Source organism: Gopherus evgoodei, chromosome 2, assembly GCF_007399415.2.
Source record: "Gopherus evgoodei ecotype Sinaloan lineage chromosome 2, rGopEvg1_v1.p, whole genome shotgun sequence".
Lineage (NCBI taxonomy): Eukaryota > Metazoa > Chordata > Testudines > Testudinidae > Gopherus > Gopherus evgoodei.
In genome coordinates this window covers 104,399,821-104,419,688 of record NC_044323.1, presented here as the reverse complement: position 1 = coordinate 104,419,688, position 19,868 = coordinate 104,399,821, and the positions used below count along the sequence as shown (strand labels likewise).

The 19,868-nt window shown below is 39.1% G+C and overlaps 1 protein-coding gene across 1 annotated transcript in view; it reads right to left on the bottom strand.

Annotated features, from left to right (window-relative positions):
- Window positions 1–19,868, bottom strand: part of ABCA13 (ATP binding cassette subfamily A member 13) — a 281,591-nt gene that overhangs the window by 1,891 nt on the left and 259,832 nt on the right. Inside the window, 3 exon segments of the mRNA XM_030551464.1 lie at window positions 899–1,036; window positions 3,058–3,163; window positions 17,723–17,815. Coding sequence (XP_030407324.1) covers window positions 899–1,036; window positions 3,058–3,163; window positions 17,723–17,815 — 337 coding nt within the window.

Genomic DNA, 19,868 nt, shown 5'->3' with positions numbered 1-19,868 from the left:
ATTGATGTGAGGAAACATCCATTTGAATTCCAAATGCCTGTTCTATTCACTTGGGTCCCCTGGTTGTTTGCTTTTCACCTACATTCACACAAAACGGTTTTTTGATCACTTGGATATTTGAGGGATGACAGTTCTTCATTCCCATAACAATATTCACATGCAAGCAAAGGAATCCATTCAAATTTTTTATTCAGCAGTCACTATTATCCTGTTTAAAACTTTCACTTATTCAGTCAGGGTGCAAAAACAATACCATGTAATTGAGGTAAGCAATCACTCACCATAAATAATGAACAGCAAACAAGCTTGAGTGAACAGTCAAAGAGTAACCCATAGGCTATTTGTTTGCATAAATTGTTCATTGAATAATTAAAGCAGCAGGAGCTGATAGATTAATACAAATCAAAGTCTGTTCATGAATGATTTGCACTTGGAAAAAAGAGCTAATCTCACAGCAAATATTATACATAATTAATGTTCTGACGAGCTCAGCTTCTCAGCATTTTCAGAATATATATGAGAAGTTATATCCCTAGATGCTGTAACACAACACTGGCACCCAGGAATTTCATGATCATCACTATATTATACATGGTGTAAACCCAAGATTTCATAGCCATTTCATAGAGATCCCTTCTATTTGTGCGTTTCTAATGTGCCTGTTGCAGTGGTACATAGATTGCAAATGCAAGAAAACTGCATGACATTTGCTTCAAAAGGAAAGATCCCAGCCACTTACACTAAAGGAGAAAATCCTTTAATTATAAGGTTATTATGTCTTATGAATCACACTAGGACAGCTCTAGATAAACTATATACTGCAATATTCTACTGCATACATAATTAAAGTAGTACAGCATATTCAGAAAAAGAGAGACAACATCAAGGAGGAACATACCTGCTCTAAAGTGGTTTCGCTAATGGAATAGTGTTTGATTTTCAGCAGAACTTTGTTGTTCTCTAAAACTTTGAAGAGCTCTGGTAAACAGCCCCATCTGTACGGTACACGATACTCCTGCAGATTAAGGTGCTGTTCCTTCAAACAAACATAAATAAATGCTATTGAATATTCTGATAAAATTATATTTATTTTCAACTAACCTGGTTTCAATATGAGCCTCAGCTGAAAAATATGATTCTGTAAGAATATACTAGATCTTGACTGTAACATTGTAAAAAGCACAACATGGTATGGTTCAGAAAAGATCTTTCAGTATCCACAAAGCTATCACAGTGGAATTGAAAGATAACTGGCTGTTTGCGGCTGCAGAGATTTATTTTTCTTATCAATTTTAAAGTTAGAGATGGCTTCAAACCAAACCCATTGATTCAGAATGATTTGGGGAATGGGAAACATTTCAGAAACCACACTGAAATCAGTATATCACAGCTGGTATCTACAATGGCTAAACCAAAATCTCAAATCAGAACCCTACCCTGAAACTCAGGGTGCTAGAAATCTATACCCAGACCAAAATTCTACAGCTTGGGACCATCTACTTTTATAGGATACATTTTCAGAGACAAGAGTTCTAAATTAACCTACAAGAATCCATTTTGCATGTGACAGTATATATTTTAATCTTGATATTTATGCCGGAACACATTTGGGGATGTGACAGATGGCTGTGGTATGTTTGAAAGCGTTACTCTTTTATGATGCGTTCATATCATACAATATATGAAAATCCAGGACACTTTTATGGAGACAGGAACACACCAATTGACTTTTCCTCTGTGACCTTGGAAAACAGAAGTGCTTCAGAGTACTGGACTATAGCCATCTTACTGCAGACATTGGTAAATTTTGAGAAAGTAGAATAAAGTTTACTTCTATTAACTAGTGGGTACCGCATTGATTTTATATAGATACACACAAACCAACTCATCTAGGGTTACCATTAGAGGCTATTATGAACACAGCTAAGAGCAAAAATGTGTGATTTCTACATCAGCAATATTATATAACCAAATAGCCAAGTGCCTGTGAAAATGAAAATCTCAGTACATCTATGGGCTTGTACACCTCATAAGAATAAGATATCGCACCTGTTTATCTGAATGGATGGACTAAAGAAAAAAAAGACAAATGAAAGGAGGAGTTAAAATGTCTTGAGAGAAATGTCTAAGATATTATTTAAGTGGATCTCTTGGTTGGGATGCCCATTTCCTTGCATTAGTTCAGCCTCACAAGAATTCCCCTTTTTTAATTCTGAGTTCAAAAAAAGGCAACCTGCTGGGAAAGGAGAACAAAGTTGTAGCAAAACATTTCAGTCAACTATTAAATATATATTTCAGAATTTTTCTTCTGAGGACATGTACACATAGTAATTGCCATCCAACAATCAAGTTACCACACAACGATATCTGAAATACTACAGCATTTCCTTATGCTTAAAATAGAAGGCATCTGAGGCATATTAGATGTCACTGTGTGGTAGCTGTGGGTAAATGTTGACTTCCTAATACACTATTCACCTGCCTGCCATTTTCTAGGTACTGGATTGAGTGGGTGAGGACAAAGAAAAATATGGTGTTGCGGATGTATTAACTCTGAAATTACTTCCATTCATAGAATACTAGGGTTGGAAGGTGACCTCAGGAGGTCATCTAGTTCACCCCCTGCTCAAAGCAAGACCAATCCCCAGACAGATTTTTGCCCCAGATCCCTAAATGGCTCCCTCAAGGATTGAATTCACAACGCTGGGTTTAGGAGGCCAATGTTCAGACCACTAAGTTGTCCCTTCAGTGGACATAGAATCAGACCCTGTGTGCATATTCTGGAAAATTTGACTCTGTAAATACCAAAAATAAGAGAAGGGAATTGAAGCTCATGAACCAATCACATTTGCTTATGCTGCCGAAATGGCTCTACTCTGCATCTACAGCATACAGGTGGGTGACAATTTAACAGTTAAACACATATAAATTAAAACGAGTAGCCATATTGATCAGGAAAGAATGAGAAACCAGCTAGTTTATTCAAATTTGCCTTTTGTTAATGGTCTCAAGAACTTATCCTTGGCAACTGCTATGAATAGAGGATTTCAGCCATACCTTAAGCTGTGTTCCTGGAAAATGTAGCTGCAGATAGTCCAAAATAGTACTGTGGTTGCTTGCTTCTTTGTTAAGCCAAACCTTGACTGAATAGCCATCTCCAAACCTGAAAGCATTGAGTAGGGACGCAGTTATACATGTTCTTTTCCATAAAGATGAGAAGAATGCTCAGGTAAATTGATTGTCACACAATGTTATCAAATAACAGCATGGATGCCTATTCTATTACCACCATTGGGATTTTAATGTTATATTATCATCAAGCAAACACTGATAACCACAAGGAAGATACAATGTCATTGATACTCTTAGTGCCACAAAACTGTTCTTTGTAAAGGAGGACATGTTTTAATGATTATACAGCTTTGAACTGTCAGTGGAGGATGACATTTGTTACCAGAACCAAATACAGAAAAGGAAGAGTAGGAGGTCTATTTTTCCTAGCGGGAGAGAGAAAGTATTAAACTGTAGGTGATCACAATATATTGCATTTAGTGAAATCTTGCCATGGAGGAGCTAATGTTTTACAAACATGGGTATTATCTGTATTTTACAGAAGTAGAAAGTAAGGCATAGAGTTGTTAAGTGATTTGTTAATGTTCATACTACAAATCAGCAACATTTAGGAACACAATTCAAGTCTCCTGATTCCTAGTTTCCTACTTTAACTACTCATTAACACTATTAATCTCTTGAAATAATGTAGAGAATTTATTTTCCTCTCTCTGGACACGTTTCATAATATGTAGGTAAGTCAAGTTTTGAAAATCTAACTAAAGCATTCTTTTTATGAAATATATTAATTCTAGCATATAGTGCAGACTGTTAATTTTATACATAAAATAGACATACTATAAGTGATGAAAGTCACCACTATAGCATCATACATTTGCTCATGATCATTTTCAACTACCGGTGTACATGTGAGTGCTTTTCTGCTCTAAAACAAAGTCCACACACCCTCTAGATTCAAAATTTCACCCTCCTTTCCTAGGATTTGGCTATAAAATAATACACCACAAACAATATAATATCATTCAATATAAACTTTCTCCCTGGCTTTTCTGTTCCTAGGGTTCCTTTCCCAGTGTTGTTCAGCCTATACCCTAAATCCTCTCTTACAGGCAAGCACTCCCACCTGCTTCACTTACATCTGAGTGAGGTAATAAGTTGTCACCAGTCTAAGTGAATCAGCTGAATCCATTTTCTCTCAGTAAGATCAAGGCTTGTTAACAGAGTTGGGCATTTCAGAAAAACTCTGCTATAACACCATGGTAACAGAGTGCTACATGAAAGGTTTGTTATTCACTGTTGAATTAGGAATATCAGAACACTCCTTTAGTATGTTGTAAATTTTTAAGTGTTTCTGGAATGTTCATAAAGGGCCTGAAGTATATAGCACATTTATCAAGTGACCAGTGCATTTCCAGACTAAGTCACCCACTACTGCACAGTGCTAGTGGAATTTCTCCAGCTCACAAGAAGTCTAACAAATGGTAGAGAAATAACTGCAAGGTTATGTTAGCCAAATGGCTGGTGGTGGGAAGGATTCCTTATTTCACAATGTCCCTGCAGAAATGTCCAGTTTCCAGTACACAACACATGACACATGCTGAGTTCTTGGATTTAACATACGCAGAGCAAATTATCATCATAATCATCCAAACAGTGGTGGATGGAATGGTATACAGTATACTCCCATTCACCTGAAACCCTATTATCCAATCTTCCACATTATCCAAATCCCTTCCTCAAACCCCAGCAGGAGCCATGCTACAGAGGGCGCATCTCTCATGCTAGGGGACAAGGAAGAGATTTGAATAATGTGGAGGTTCAGATAATAGAACAGAGGCCCCTGGGCAGAACTGTGAGGAGGAAGGAGGGAAAGGCCCTGATATGGAGGAGGCCATCCCGCTGCCAAATGGCTCCTGTGGCAGTGCAGAGAGCCCTCTGCAGCCCCACTGTCATGGGAATGAGTGAGAAGGGCAGAGCAGAGAAACCCAGTCCCGGCAGCAAGGAGAAGGACAAGCTCTTGTCTGTGGGGGAGGCCTCCCCACTGCCAAATGGCTCCGACCCTCTTGATTATCCAAAATTCCCAAACCTATGTTCCCCATGCCAGTCAGATAATCTGGAGTAAACTGTACTGTACATTATACATTTCCTTCTTCAAGTTTAGAAAAATAATATGTCTATAGGTACACATTGCACAGACTGAACACGCACAAAGGTAAAAAAAGAACAGGCCTGCCCATAATCACCCAAACCCTCAGCTCAACCTCTTCTCAATAGTCTGAGAAGGAAAAGAAGTAAAGATAAGATTCTAAAGCACAAGCCTTGGATTCAGGAGGTGTTTTCCCAGTTTCATCACAGATCGTCTGCATTCCTTTGACCCATTTACTTTATAAAACACGTGGATTATAACAATGGCTGAGAGATTTGCATTGGGCCAGATCTTTAGCTGGTGTAAAGCTATGTACTTGTGACTACCTGGCATTTAACACCAGATCTAGCCAATTATTTCAAAAATTTAGATCCATAAAGCAAAATATTATTTTCATGCATCTTATTAGACTGAAGAATCTTGTTGTGGGACTGTTTGGTACAGAAGCTGCATAGCAAAGCTGTGTTGCAGTACCCTAAAATATGAGTGCAATGACTTGTTTAAAAAGATACACACAGCACCCCAACACTGCATATTTTTTGTTTTGTTTTGTTTTGCCGTTACATTTGGACCCAAACATTTAAATAGCATAGGAAAACGTAACATGCCATTATTTCGTTTTGTTCAAATGCGACACTACCCAATCTGTGCTGTTGATTTCCAAACATTATTTGAGTAGCATGAAGTAATACATGAATAACATGATCACAGGAGAGGGATGTGGAACGCTGTGGAATCCAGAGTAGTGGCTGGCTGGTTTCCCTTGCAATGATTTACTAACACATACGAGACTTTTACTTAAATCTTTTAAATGCATAACATCATCCCTGCAGAATGACAAAGAAACTGCAACAAAGATGGATAGTGTTAACAAGGGTGTTCAATGTAGACGAAAGCCAAGCTTAGGTAACTGTTTACAAGAGATCATTGATTCTGATCAGTCTTCTGGTGTCTGTATACAGCGGTCCTGAGGAATTACAGTCAGAAAAATGCTGTTTTATGGAGATGTTCAGCAGTCTCATAAAATGAAAATGTTGCATGCAGTGAAGTTTCCAATGAAAATAAATAAAAATTCTGATTAGCACACACAGAAATCTCTGTGGCTTAATGTAATTCTTAATCCTGAATGGCATAAATACCAACCTGGGTACAAATAAAAAAAATGGGAAATGTTTCTGGCTAGTCAAATTGTGCATCTCCTATACCTTGAATTCATATTTTATTTTACTGCAGAAGTTTCTGTACCGGATAACACTCATCATCCACATCATCTCCCCCATTTCTGTAATCAGCCAGCAGGTTGCTTTCTGTAGCCAACTGAGGCAATGGAAATTGAACTGACCATTTTTTCCTCTAAATGTTTTCCTCTCTGACCCAACTGATAAAATTAATGCAGAAACCCAAAGTAGAATTACACAGACCACCACATTCTGATTTGATTAGCAGTGCTAGGATCAAACCTTTAGTACCCAACAGTTCAAGACCTGAGGAGGAAAACATAATCATTAAAGCAGCATCAGTTGAATCAGTACACCTGTTCAGCAGCCATCTGATGCCCTATCTTTGGCGCTGCTCAGCAAAGGTGTTTTCCATTGCTATAAGCACATCAATTTAATGCTGCCTTCATTTGTTTTTAATCTTGCTCTTTTTCAACCAGACTATTTGTTCAGTTTAGACTCTGACCAAACCCAATGGAATTGCTCATGGAAGTAAAGTTACTCATTGACTGTCTGCATGATTGGACCCTTATTTTGTAAATACCAACTATATTACAGAGCTGGTTCCCTGCCCTGCTCTGTTTCCTCTGTGCCACACAGGCAGTATAAAGGAAATGGAAGCTGTCTCCTCTAACCGGGGATTTAACAGTGGATGCAAAGCCATTAAAACTATTTCTTATGTCACCTTCTCAAAAGCTCAGTGAAAGGGCCTGGAGCAAGTGGAAGAGAAGTGGCTGGATACCAACATCTTCCTGCTTCACTTAGTAGGCAGATGTGCTAGCTGATAGTGGTCCCCAACTTTCAGAAGTTTGTAGGTACTCCTGTAACCTGCACCAAGAATTGGCAGAGTATCAGAAAACTACAGCAAGGAGCTCCCTGAATTCCCACACCACCCCTCCCACCAAGTTTGCTAAATGTAATTTCAGTGAAGCAGAGAATCTGGGCCTGTATCTTAATTCCTGATGACTAGCCAGAGCAGCTAATCATCTAGATATATCTCACTATTCAAAACACACATTTCCCTGATGTTGTTCTTTCTAGTTCTGTTGTCTCTGCCTGGAAATACGCATCATTAAATTAGCGCTGTCTGAAGATTTGCTTGTGAAAAAATAATATGCACACTTTATCTTTTAGTATAAAACTAGCTTGATTGATCTCTTCTATTGCTTCATATAATATCAACAGAGTACTCAGAGAATGGCATTATATCAGGCAATAAAATCAAAGCATTACTTGAATTTAATGTCTAGAAGGGAGAGCATAAGCCACATCCTCCAGAACATTGGCCATACTTCAAGGATATGAAACAACTCACCACGGGAATGCTTAACTATTTACTTCACTTCACATTCCTTTCCATACATTGGATGCAATATTTTTTTCCCTTAAATGAACAGTCATCATGGGTGCAAATTGGCCCACTGACTTAAATTAGCACTACTCACATAAACAAAGGATTATGGCCCCTATGTGACTCTTCACAGAATGCACAGTAAACCTGCGGAACTCGTTGCCAAGGGATGTTGAAGGCAAAAAGTATAACTGAGTTCAAAAATAACTAGATAATTTCATGGAGGAAAGGTCCATCACTGACTATTAGCCAGGATGCTCAGGGACACAATCCCATACTCAGTGTTCCTAAACTTTTGACTGCCTGAAGCTGCAACTGGATGACAGGGGGTGGATCACTGAATAATTGCTCTGTTCTGTTCATTCCCAATAAGGGATCTGGCATTGGCCACTGCCAGACTACAGGGTACTGAGCTAAATGGATCAGTGGTCTGGCCCAGCATGGCTGTTCTTATGTAATAAAATTTACAAACAAATACAAATGTATTCAAAAAGAGAAACAAATAGAGATAAATTTATCTATTAAAAATTAAATGATCTGATGAAACCTCCTCTTTCTTTAAAAAAATCTTGCTAATAAATTCAAAACTGGTACCAACTGCTATATGCCATTTCCTTATATGGTTATTCAAAGTGAAACCATCTCAGTGTTGCTGAACAAATACACCGTCATGAGTAAATTATACAACATTTTTTAAAAAACATATAAAATTTCCTTCTCATAAGCTATTTATCAATTATTTTTCTTCGTAATTCTGTTTTCTTAAGTATAACAACAGGAATGTAAAAACAAACAAATTGACACATAATACATAGGTATGAGTATTGGACATATATTTCATAAGACATGCCCATCTATACACACTCAGAGCCCAGATTTTTCAAAATCTAATCTCATAAATCCATATTTAGGTCCCGAAGTAAGTGGCATGGTTTTTTAAAATACTTAGCTCCCAGCATCACAGCCAACAGGAGATGTCAGGCACCTGACACACTTATTGGCTTAAGATCCTAAATGCAGGCACCTATTTTAAAAATCTTGATTATTAAGAGTAATACACCGTATACTCTTAATTATCCAAATAGCAGGGTGGCATGGATCTTATTCCGATAATTGGGATTTCAGATAATCAAGATGGCAGAAGCCATTGAGTAGAGGGATGGCCTCCCCTGATGCTGGGGGCTCATCCCCCTCCTCTTTCTCCTCCTTGCAGTCCTGGCTGGGGGTCTCTGCTCTGCCCTGCTCACTCACTCCCATGAGAGCAGGGCTGCAGAGGGCTCCCTGTGCTGCTGCATGGCTGGTGACGCCCAATCCTTGCAGGCGTAAGGTGAAAGGCAGAGCAGAGACTCCAGACCAGGATTCTGCATGGGGAACAACAAAAAGATTTAGCTAATGCAGAGGTTTGGATAATCAGGGTTTGGATAAAGGGAAGCATACTGTATATCAAAATCTTGATAACTGTATTCACATACACATGTATACATATATATTGTGCATGTGCGCACGTGCACATGCATGTGTGTGTACATTCACCCACACCCATCCCCTAAGCTTGATTCACCACTGAGATACTCTGGTCTTCCACTAGTGGAGTAATGCAGTGGTGGTTCAGACTCTCTATATTACAGATCAGGCTAGTAGCACGACCTGCTGAGGTTGCCTGATACAGCTCATTATAAGACCTTGTTTTCAGTTGCTTGTAACTTTGCTTACCTTTTACCATTTGGGCTGAATGGTTGGCATTTCATGCATCGTGCCAGCCTCAGACTGAATTTGTTTTGGGGAAATTTCAGCTAAAATGGCCAATGTCAAGAATAAGGCTAACCCAAAATATGTTGTTTTACTCAGGTTGAGAGAGTCTGGCAAGCTGGAAAAGCTGGAAAAGTTCTAGTGCCCCAGCTTTGTAGCAGGGACTTGAAGTTTGTCAGAGGGTGTCCTTTGTGTCTGAATGTTCTTTTTGCTCTCCCCATGAAGATCCACCTAATTTGTCCAAGTTATAAGCCTAGGAAAAACTGCAGTGTGCACATACTCAGTAGAAACTTAGATTTTAGCAATTAAATACCCTAAAGAGTCTCTCTGTGTTGGACATGTTCCAGCCCTGGGCTGAGCAGAACATTCCCTGTGATTGCAAATTTGCGCTGCCATGAGCTATGCCGGTCTGGTCACCTGAACAGGGAGTCTCATTCCTGTGGCCTCAAGTAGTGTGGAGGAGGAAGCTGCTTGATTTGAATGCAGAAGGTACAAGACCCACATATGTGTTGAGGGTGGGTCATGGGGAAGTAGATTGGGAGAAGGAACTTGCAGGGGTGGAGACAGGACTGGAGGATGGCAGAGGGAAATTGGGAGTGGCTGAGGAAGGAGACTGGATTGGGGCTTGGGGAGCAAAACAGGTGGAGGGATGACTGAAAGCCGGTAGGTCAGGGAAGACTGTTTGGATGAAAAGGCAGGGGCAGACTGGGATCTGAGACCCAGTAGGGCAGCAGACTGAAATGCGGGAAACAGATATGAAGAGGAGCCACAGTGAGGGGGGAGTACAGGTAATCTTGGCAGAGAGGCTGGAAGAAGAGGCGAGGCAAGGGAAGCATAAATTAGATAAGGAGCTTTTGGAAGCAAGAGGGAATGGGAATATGGGCTGGGGGACATGCCTTAGGGTAGAATGAGACCGATCAGATGAGAAGATGGGACTGTGATTATTTGGTATGGGGTGTCTGGAGGGATCTGATTAGAACTTGCTGGGCAAGAAGACTAGGGCTAAGATGAGAAGCCTGAGGAGTGGAGGTTGGAACTGGAGAGGCAAGGGGAATGGGACTGGGATGAGGAGCTGGGCAGGGAAGAGCTAGGACTGGGACATGGACAGATTGTATCAGATGGGACAGAAGAGGTCATAGTTGGAGAGAATGAATACAAGAGTCTGTGCCCCCCAGATCACAGAACCTGGAATGGAAACCAAGATTCCTGAGCTTCATGATTCCTCAGCTGTCAGCAAATGTCTATGACACCCATCCCCTCTAGTGCTGGTCTACATAGAGGATGGCAACCTACCACTGCTATCAATCATTTCATTAGCTCACCTGGTAGAAGTCTGTACGGTGAATTTAAAGGTTCCAAACCTACTGATGACCTAATGTAGACATCAATTTGATGCCAGATGATTGAATTTCTGTTTTTTTCAGTTAGCTTTTAAAAAAAAAAAAAGCTAACTTAAACCTAGGATATTACACACAAAAAATATTAAAATAACATAATTAAGGTTGCAAGGCCAAGCACACAAAAGTCAGGAAATGTCAGAAATAAGGGTGCCTATGCAACCTTATTAGGGCCCTCTTTGCAAATGCATTATGCTAAAGTCTTTAACAGGACCTGTCCCTCATTCAGTGCTGAGGCAACTTTAGTTCTGGCATTTCCTAACTTTCTTGTGCTTGAGTTTGAAACTTAATCGTGTTCTTTTAAGTTAAAATTTGGCATTTAATATGCATAAATATAAATAGATAGAGCTCATTCCCAGACTTCTAATGTTTGGGAATTTTTAAAGATATATAATATTTGTAATGAAAATGTTTCTTTTCAGGGTGTGCTAGCTGGACTCCACAGAAAGCTGCTTTTAACCTTAACTCTTAATTGGGAATATATTGGGATAAATATAGTATACATATATGCCTGCACACTCAGTGACAATAACAGGTTTGTCAAATGCCAAAATATTTTGATTGTTCAAGATAACAGGTATAAAAATGGCATTATTCCATGACATTAACTGCATGTTTTATGACTTCTAATAAACACATTGTGACTTTATTACCTAATAAATACCGGGATCCTTCAGCATTGTAACTGTTTCCACTCAGTGCTGGAATATTCATGAGATTTTTAAATTCAAACCTCTCCTTTCACTCTAAGAAATTCACGAGTATATTAGAAAGAAAGACGAAAATCTTCCTCATCAACCTAATTTTTTAAATGGTAAAGCTTAACTAGTTTGGCAACACATTTTCACTGCAGCTCTGCCATAACAAATGGATTAGTTGTTGGGTAATTTAATCAGCTGGCTTCCTGATCTTATTTATGCACTGATTTGATGTGCATCCAGCACTTGAAAAACAGGTATGGGTATTTCACAATGAGAATCTGTCCAGATGGACCCAGAATGAAGGAAGATATTCAAAATATTGTTCCTAGGGGACTGGCCAGTTGTATCAAACATAAAAATCCTTCTGTGCAATTTTCTGAAAAACATAAAATATAATGGAGGACGCTGGGGAGAGCGCAGAAATGTAATCCATTCACGATTTAGAGTAATTGACTTATTTGGCAGGAGTCAACTGAAATTAGGTTTTAGCAGCCCCATCTACTAAAGCATGTAGCTTCTGCAAGCCATAGCTGGAACTAAGTTTCTAGCTCACCTCTAAGCTCACTCTTTTCAAATAACAATGCCTTTTGGGCATTATTTAGAAATTTACCAGCTGCAGTAAGATTTCCTTTAAAGCAGGGATTGACAACCTTTGGCACGCGGCCCCTCAGGGAAGTCCAGGCAGGCCTGGATAGTTTGTTTACCTGCAGCGCTGCAGGTTTGGCTGATTGCAGCTCCCGCTGGCTGCGGGTTGCTGTTCCAGGCCAATGGGGGCTGCGGGAAGCGGTAGGGGCCAAAGGATGTGTTGGCCACCACTTCCCACTGCCCGCACTGGCCTTGAACGGCAAACCGCGGCAAGTGGGAGCTGAGATCGGCCAAACCTGTTGACACTGGAGGTAAACAAACTGTCCTGGACTGCCATCAGATTTCCCTGATGGGCCGCGTGCCAAGGGTTGCTGATTCCTGCTCTAAAGAAACTGGACAATAACTTCAGTAGTGGGAAGCATTTTGAGATATTTTAAACCTTTGTCAACATAAATAAATATAGTCTCACAAATGGTCCCAAATCTGAACAGGAGATGGACTACCTGCAAGAGTAACTTGGACCCTGGGTGAACAGTGTACATATCAGTTGAGAATAGGGAAGAAGGAAAACGGGAAGGGAGAATAGAGAAAATAGAAAAACAGCAGTAGAAATTATTTGAGTCTAGAAATAACATCTCAGTATGGAGTTTGAGTTGCTATATTTATGTATGGGTAGAACCTCAAAACATAATACTGTCTTAAGTAAACTAAAAATATGTCTCCTACTGGGTTCTACTATCATATAGCATTGCCTCATTTTAGTGTGTTAAAATAAGGTTCCAAGAAAGTGTTACAAAATTATGCTAGTCACCGAAACGTATGGCTTTTAAATTGAAATGAACCAATGACAAAGGTTTGGTTCAGATCCTGACACAATATTCAGTCAGATTTATTTGTTACACTCAACTGTTGGACCACTATAGCTACAAGTGATTTGGGAATATTTTTTCTATATAATTTCTAGAAAGATTAATACGGGTAAAAATTGGTTAAAAACAAATTGAAAATATAAAAATATGCATAGCATCAGTACAACAAACATAAAATACCTCTGTTAATGTTAAATGACACACTAATTTAATATAATGAAATTAAATGTTAATGAAAGCCTTTGACAAGGCCTCTCATCAAAGGCTCTTAAGCAAAGTGAGCAGTCATGGGATAAGATGGAAGGTCCTTTCATAGATCAGTAACTAATTAAAAGATAGGAAACAAAGGATAGGAAAAATTATCAGTTTTCCCAGTGGAGATAGGTAAATAGCAGGGTGCCCCAAGGATCTGTACTGGGACTGTCACTGTTCAACATCGTCATAAATGATATGGAAAAGGGGTTAAGCAGGGAGGTGGCAAAATTTGATGATACAAAATTACTCAAGATAGTTAAGTCCAAAGCAGACTGTGAGGAGTTAAAAAGCGATCTCACAAAACTGGGTGACTGGGCAACAAAATGGCAGATGAAATTCAGTGTTGATAAATGCAAAGTAATGCACACTGGAAAACATAATCCCAACTACACATATAAAATGATGGGGTCTAAATTAGCTGTTACCAATCAAGAAAGAGATCTTGGAGTCATTGTGGATAGTTCTTTGAAAACATTTGCTCAAAGTGCAGCTGCAATCAAAAAGCTGACAGATGTTAGGAACCATTAGTAAAAGAATAGATAATAAGGCAGAAAATATCATAATACCACTATATAAATTAATGGTACTCCCACACCTTGAATATTGCATGCAGTTCAGGTTGTCCCCACTCAGAAAAGATATATTAGAATTAGAAAAGGTGAAGAGAAGGAAAACAAAAAAATATTAGGAGTATGGAGCAGCTTCTATATGAGGAGATATTAGAAAGACTGGGACTGTTCATATTAGAAAAGAGACAAGAAGGAATATGATAGATGGCTATAAAATCATGAACGGTGTGGTGAAAGTGAATAATATTCACTTGTTGACATAACAAAAGAACCAGGGGTCATCAATTAAATTAATAGGCAGCAGGTTTAAAACAAACATAAGGAAGCATTTCTTCACAATGCACAGTTGAGCTGTGGAACTCATTGCCAGGATGTGTTGTGAAGGCCAAAAGTATAACTAGGTTCAAAAAAAGATTAGATAAATTCATGGAGGATAAGTCCATCACAGGATATTAGCCAAGATAGTCAGGAAGGCAACCCCATGTTCTAGGTGTCCCTAAGCCTCTGGCTGTCAGAAGCTGGGACTCGATGACAGGGGATGGATCACTCAGTATGTTGACCTGTTCTGTTCATTCTCTCTGAAGCATCTGGCACTGTCCACTGTCAAAAGACAGGATACCAGGCTGGATGGACCATGGGTCTGACCCACTACGGCCATTTTTATGTTCTAATATACAATTAATATGGTTTACATGAATTTCCTTTCAGCAGAATTCTCACTTTAAAATAAACTATAAATAAAAAAAGTGTCACCAGTGTAACCAACACACACAAAAATCATTCTTAATTTACAATTTATGTGGTTTACATGCATTTTCTTTCAACATAATCAATCACCTAGCAAATCAATTAAAATATTATGACTAAGCACAATACACACTCTACCACTCAAATAGAATGGGATTCCTCACCTCTGCTACAAACACGTTTTCACTTCCAGGATACAACCACACACAATGCACTTATCAAATTCCTCAAAGTCACACTCAAGCATACAATCTTTACTCCAGTCTCAGTGTGATAACAACAGCAGCCTTTTCAAGTCAAGGCATAATCTATCAATAGCATATATTAATCATGCGGAAGTCAGAGTTAAGGTTGTGCATTTCAGTTGGAAGTGGAAGGGGAATTTTGTTTTAGACAGGAGAAAGTCTGCAATTGCATTTGGGCTGTAGAACAGGTTAAATCAAGTTCATCTACATGTTAATATTGCCTTAAGTGATTACACTTAGTTTTACTAAATTTCTTCACTTGAGTCACCTTAACTGAAAATTAATTGTGTGCCTGTGCATGTGTATGTGTAAGGGGTGGAGTTACTTTTTTTTTCTTTTTGTTTCTGTTTGTTCAAAGTGTTACAGTGCTGGTAGATACTGTGTTGACAGGGTATAAAAGAAACAGGGACACTAAAGGGTGCTGAGTAAGTGGGCGTGACGATGTGGGTAGGCTTCAAGGCAGCAGGAATTGGTGAGTGAAACAGGAAGTAGGTAGCACGGGTGGTTAGTATGGGTAGTAGATTGAGGAGGGAAGTAATGTTTGGCAGCTGGGTATTTAGGATGCCAGGAAAACAGGAGGTGCTGAATATAAGTTGCATTGCATTTTGAGTTGTAAGGTTTCAGTGAGATTAGTAAGGCTGAAAATAAAGCTGAAAGGGGACAGAGGAGGAGGCGAGAGTAATGAATGAACTATAAGAGAAGCTGGGGTGGGGGCAGAGAAGGAAGGAGGCTTCCAGAGGTTGGCTGTGAATATCCAATGTGGGTGAGCATAGCATTAGTGTTGAGCAGGGAGTAAGTAAAAGCTGCAACAGCTAAATTTCAATGCAGAATGGTCTGAATTGATTTCTCTGGGAAAGTTAGTAACTATTTTTTCCCACCAAAATGTAATAGTCCTCTGGAGAGTAATTGTGATATATATTTGGAAACTAAACTCAATCAATCAATCAGTGAGCTGTGAAATAGAGAGGAGCTTCACTCCAGCACACTGTATCTGGTCTGTGGGAACCTGGGATGTTAGCAAAGTGACCACACAGTGGAATAAAGGAACCTGGAATCAGGAGCTGGCTGGGGATGTTTGTATGGAGTGGAGCTGGGAAACCAAGGGGCGAGGCTGGACAGCAAGAAAGCTGCAGTGAGTGGAAGTTCATGGAGGATACTGAAATTCTCATTGGCTTCCCTTTGGGTATATCCCAAGTGTTAAGATGGAGAAGGGGAACTTCTATTGCATTTCATTTTTACTTTGCCGAACATGTCATTTTACTGGATGTTTGTGTGTGAGGTTCTAAGTTAATGGTGACGGTGGTGGCTTAGCTACAGGAAGCTAAAAAACAAAAGTGAGACTGTTGGAGCCAATTTTCAGAACTGGATGATATTCATTGATTCCTCTGGAAAAGTTAGTGACTCTCTTTTCCCCCTTACCCGCCCCCACAAAAAGGATGTAGAAAAATCAATAGATCTCTGGATCAATAGATCTGTGGTAAATTTTGGAGACTAAATTCAGTCATTGAACTGTGAGCTAAAGAGATTTTTAATCTTCTTTATGTGAAAATCTCAGTGCAGCTTTAACTATGGGCTCACTACAGATGCCTCAATGATATTGAGAACCAGGACACATATCACAAAATCCCACAGGCATGCGATTAAGATTCAATTATTGAAAGAACTGACATGGCAAATAGAAGGAATGCAAATCTGCTGATAATGTAAAATATGCCCGGTGTACTGTTTTTTCACTTAAAATAATTAATTTTACAGGAATAATGACTATGAATTTGTTTCAGACACTCTCTCTTTTGAGAATATGTTCTGCTGGAATCCTGTTTTGGAGAAATGGAAAGCAGCTGTTGAATTGTGAGTGTCCTGAAATCATTAGGATTGGGAGGAACTTCTGGTGTGTCACCTAGTTTATTCCCCTGCCTAGTTCTCATTGCCCCCAGTTACCAGTATGATGCATATCTATTTTATACTTAGATATCTCCAGGGATTGTGATCCCAAAAATTCCCTTTCGAGCTTGTTATTATTAAATGTGCTTACAGTTATCATGACAGATGCTCAGCTGGTGTAAATTAGCATAGCATCACTGACTCCAATGGAGTTATGTTGATTTACTCCAGATGAGAAACTGACCCATAAAGTTTATTCTAACATTTAATCTAAGTTTTAAAAGCTGAAGTTTAACCCACTGCTTCTTGTCCTATTTTCCGGTTGGTAATGTGCACTTGTCCTCTTTATAACATACCCACTTACATAGATTATGTTTTACTTCAGAGTACAGACAAAGCAGAATTGAGAGTGCTCAGTCCATGAAAAGGAAGAGAGGAACGTTATTATTTATAAATAGAGAGTCTGAGTCTGAGGACATACAATTACCACTGAAGTCAGCTCAAGAAGGTACTAGGCAAGAGGGATAGCTAATTTGAGCAGCAAGAAAGCATTTCTTTAGTGGCTACTGTTCTGGTACATGCTTATTTCCATGAGCAGAGAGCCATGCGATGAACATAAGGCTTTTTTTATGAATCCAGCAAAATGTCAAATTGCACACAATCCATTTCTCAGGTTGGGTGCAGTAGGAACTTGATTTAGATACAGTTTTTTGTCTTTCAAATACCAGTGCAGATTATAAAGTATTTCAGTAATGTCATGCATCCATTTAGTTTGCTTAGACATCTTAAATGCTTCTCTTTTAACTTCAGTAATGGGAGGTAAGGGGAAATTGTCTGCAGTTGTAAGTATTTATATCCTATTGGCACTATTAAAATGTCTAGCTAAATCTCTGCCTGAATTTAGCAGCAGTAGGTTAGATGTCAACATATAATACCTCTTTTTAATATGCTGGGGAGAACCAAGACACTTGAAACTGCCATCGACCATAATAGCAAGCCGAGTGCAGAGGGCTTCACACTCTTCCATGCTAGAGGAAAGATGGTGAAAAGAACAATAATTAGGAAAGATGAAAGTTATTTATGACAAACTTTAATTAAAATTTGAAGAAGTCTGGATGGCACAGAAGATGGGATACAGAACCTTTCACTTCTAGGTCAATGGTTCAAATGCATCACTAATCAGTAGAGACCAAAAGTTATTACCATATGACAGCTGGTAGAGTCCCATACAAATGAATTCATGTTTTCAGTCTGTTTCTAAGTGGATAATTTTGGCCATGTTACAAAAGCCATACTACTACAGGCACCAATTAACTACCTTATCTGCACTCTCAGCAGAGATACTAAAGACTGGGCTATCAGCTCAATGTTCTCTAACATGCGTAGTGGAGGTTACTCCAAATTAGGGTTGGAATGTTTGACAGGGAAGTGTGGTAAAACTACACTGCTTCTTTTAAATTGTGCTAGTCCTTGTGAAGTGAAATACTACTTAGTATTATTATGGGTGACAGAGTAGAGACCACAAAATGACCCAAACAGAAATGTATTTAGGATATAGCACCAAAGTTCTAAAAGATGCACCATGCTGTATTTTAATGCTTCAAATAATAATGAATTACTGGGACTTACAAATGTTAGAACAAATGTACTACCCTCATATGGAATTGAATAATTCTTGCAGAGCATAGAGAAATTAAGTAAGCCTTGGCAACGGTAATAAATTTCACATAATAGCTCACTACAATGGTACATTTCCAAAACCAACATCCAATGGGGATATGTGACAGAATCTGGTTTTCAGTGGAGCCTCAACCGATATTCCATTTGTGCAAGCATAATTCTGCACTTGGGAATAAAGGTGGCTGCAATTCACCATTGACACACAGACTCATGAGTGAGATGCCTGGTAATATGTGTGCACGCACAGGTAGTTCGATGTACCTGCAGTTCACTGTGGCCCTGACTTCACATAGCCATGTAGGGTAGGGGAGGAAGGACTCAGTCTCTACCCTTGTTTGGCCCACATATGGGCAGACCGGAATTACAGCCATTGCACTTGGGAAAGCACTGTTGAAGTACTCCTGTGAGAGCAGCTCATTCAAAAGGAGGCACTAAGTCAGGGACAGATAGGGATTAGGTAGACCATAGCTCTGCCCCTGTTACATGTGGGGAGTATGTTACAGCCCTTTAAAGGTGGTTTGCAGATAGCTCTCCCCACAGCACAAACGGGGTAGCTAGTTCCAAGAGGCATTCTCTTTGCAGTACAATGCCTCCCAGTGCTACCTCTGGGGTGATGCCAACTGACACTGCCCTCAGACGGGATAGTGGTTAAATACCACAATCCAGCCCTATGGGAATCATTAATACAACCTCCAAAAACAGAGGTACTCTCCAAAATTTAAGCCCATTAACTTCAGAGACTAAATTTTAAGAGGGTCCCTTAAAAAGGACCCATATATTTTATATGTATACTTGTTGCACAAAAAAATGCATTTACAAACACAAATGCATTTCCCATTTAAGATGTCCTTTGAAAATCTGGCCTCCAATATCAAATCTTGCCCACATGCAGCCGGTCACAGCAATGTACTATTAATTAGAATTGGAATCCATGTACACTACCACTGTTAATTTTTACTATTCTATCTTAAAAAAACATTCATTCATGGAGCTGAATGAATGAATATCAATATTTTTTTTGAGGAGTTTATTTTCTTTTCCTGCTCACGACATATCTTTGAGCTGATCACTATTATTCTCAGTTTCTTTGTTATTTGAAAATGATGGTTTTACTCTGTGGTTTGAAAATCAAGCTGTGCTGTTAACCGGTAACTGTTTACTTAAAATCACATGTTTTTGTTCCCTAGCTGGATGAGCAGTCTAGCAATTTGGATACAAACATTCACGTATCTGAATTTAAAGATTCGGTTTCCATGAATACCAAAACAACTTTTAAATTCATTTTTCTGTGAGCCGCAAAATTGAACATTCACAGAGAGAAAATGCCTTGAATACATCTGAAGCAACTTTCATTTAAAATATCTAACAAATCTTCTGTTGTGGCATTTTATTGATTCATTT